Source organism: Manacus vitellinus, unplaced genomic scaffold (genome assembly GCF_001715985.3).
Source record: "Manacus vitellinus isolate BGI_N305 unplaced genomic scaffold, ASM171598v3 scaffold_120_pilon, whole genome shotgun sequence".
NCBI classification, from domain to species: domain Eukaryota; kingdom Metazoa; phylum Chordata; class Aves; order Passeriformes; family Pipridae; genus Manacus; species Manacus vitellinus.
The window spans coordinates 477,411-479,634 of NW_021938898.1; the positions used below are offsets into that span (position 1 = coordinate 477,411).

Genomic DNA, 2,224 nt, shown 5'->3' on the forward strand with positions numbered 1-2,224 from the left:
GTATTCCTGATTTTAATTCCTCTTGTATTCCTGATTTTAATTCCTCTTATATTCCTGATTTTAATCCCTCTTGTATTCCTCATTTTTCTTCCTCTGGTATTCCTGATTTTAATTCCTCCTGTATTCCTCATTTTAATTCACCTTGTATTCCTGATTTTAATTCCTGTTGTATTCCTGATTTTAATTCCTCTGGTATTCCTGATTTTAAGTCCTCTGGTATTCCTGATTTTAAGTCCTCTTGTATTCCTCATTTTTCTTCCTTTTGTATTCCTGATTTCAATTCCTCCTGTATTCCTCATTTTAATTCCTCCTGTATTCCTCATTTTAATTCCTCCTGTATTCCTCATTTTAATTCCCCTGGTATTCCTGATTTTAATTCCCCTGGTATTCCTGATTTTAACTCTTCTTGTATTCCTGATTTTTCTTCCTCTTGTATTCCTCCTTTCCCTCCCTTTTCCTGGATCCTGGCCATCCCTCTCCCTACAAACCCCCGTAACCCCCAGCCCTGAGGCTCCAAATGCTGATTTTGCCCTCCAGCCCTCCCGGGGGGCTCAGATCCAACAACACAACCCCTCTGGAACCTCCAAGAACAAAAACTCCACCGTGGCCTCCGATTTCAGCCACGGGCCCGAAGTGGGGCCGTGGATTCCGGGAGAAACAACTTTTTAAAATGTCCTTTTTCTGGTGTTTTGCCCGTCACAGATCACGATCGAGGCGATGAAGAGCGACATCGACGAGGTGGCCCTGCAGGGCATCGAGTTCTGGTCCAACGTCTGCGACGAGGAGATGGATCTGGCCATCGAGGCCTCGGAGGTGGGGAGCCCTGGCAAGGCTTGGATCCAGCTGGGAATGCCGTGGGAATGTTCTCCCAAAAAAAGGGGAACCCACCAGAGCCCCCCCAGGCCGGGGCTGCTGCTGAGGCTGAGGCTGTTCAGGAAAAACAGCAACGTTTTGTTGCCTTATTTATTTTTTTTTTTCCCTTGAAAAAAACCTGCCTTGGTTTCTCCTTTTTGTTTTAAAAGGGGAGCTTTGGAATTCCTGGTTTGGAATTCCCGTTTATGGGGGAGGAATGGTTGGAAGCAGTGCAGTGGTGAGCAGTGCTCAGGTTGTTCTGCCCCGCGAGGTGAACGCGAGGCCTCGGCTGAGGGAATTTTCTTTAATCACACATTTAATCTGTGATTAAATTATTTGGGTTGGAAGGACCTTAAAAATTCCAGTTCCAGCTCCTGCCAAGGGCAGGGACACTTTTTGTCAGACCAGATTGCTCCAAGCCCTGTCAAAGCTGGTATTTTCTTTAAAATAACCCCATTAACCCACTCTTATTTCTTATTCCCTATTTCCACATCGTGCTGCACTTAAACACAGGTGCTACTCCTATCCCAGGCCTCTCCCAGATTTTTCCAGTAATGGAATAACAATCAAAAATGTGCTGGTTTAATAACACCAAAGGTTTAGATCTGCACAGTCACTGCCAAGATTTAATCNATTTCTCTTGGCAACCTGTGCCAGGGCCTCGCCCCCCTCCCAGGGAGGGATTGGGGTTGGTTTGGAGCTCTGTGGTTCAAGGTAAAGCTCAGAGTGAAGCTCAGCTCTGCCCCTTTCCCTTCCTGGAGCAGATGAAGAGAGGAAAATCCTTCCCAGGCAGGCTGGGAATGGAGCTGGAGGTTCTGGGACAGGTCTGGCTGTGCCAGGCAGGGCTGGGGCTGTGCCAGTGGTACCTGACAGGGACCTGATCCCTTGTTAGCATTCCAGAGCCAGCTCCAGCTCCAGGCTTAACCTGAATGTGCACTCAGCATGTTCTCCAGGCCAGGGAATTCTCAGATCCTGGAGCTGCTGCTCTTGGAGTCGTTGTATTGATGTATCCCAAGGAATCCAGAGCAGTTCTTTCATTCCCTGCTGTTTTGGGGGACTCTGTGCCCTGAAATTTTGGGGTCTGTCTCGGCCATGAGGGGCTCAGTCCTACCCCAGCCTGCAGAAGGATTGATCCCACTCTACACAGCCCATTATTTATGAGTTAAATATAAAACTGTGGCTGCAATAAAAGTAATTATCCCTTGGAATGGCTGGATTTTGGGGGGTATTGTTCTGCAGGCAGATGCTGTTTGCAGAAATGAACTGCAGAGATCAATAACAGCTGAAACTTTGAAGGGCTGGAGAGATGAATCATTTCCATCTTTAAAAGCAGCTAAATATATATTTATGGTGAATGCTCCCAAAAAAAAAA

The 2,224-nt window shown here is 46.8% G+C and overlaps 1 protein-coding gene across 1 annotated transcript in view; it reads left to right on the plus strand.

Moving 5' to 3' along the window:
• The window catches only part of KPNB1 (karyopherin subunit beta 1), a 23,962-nt gene that overhangs the window by 7,089 nt on the left and 14,649 nt on the right, over positions 1-2,224 (plus strand). Inside the window, exon 6 of the mRNA XM_029965863.1 lies at positions 703-813. Coding sequence (XP_029821723.1) covers positions 703-813 — 111 coding nt within the window. The remainder of the gene's footprint in view (positions 1-702; positions 814-2,224) is intronic.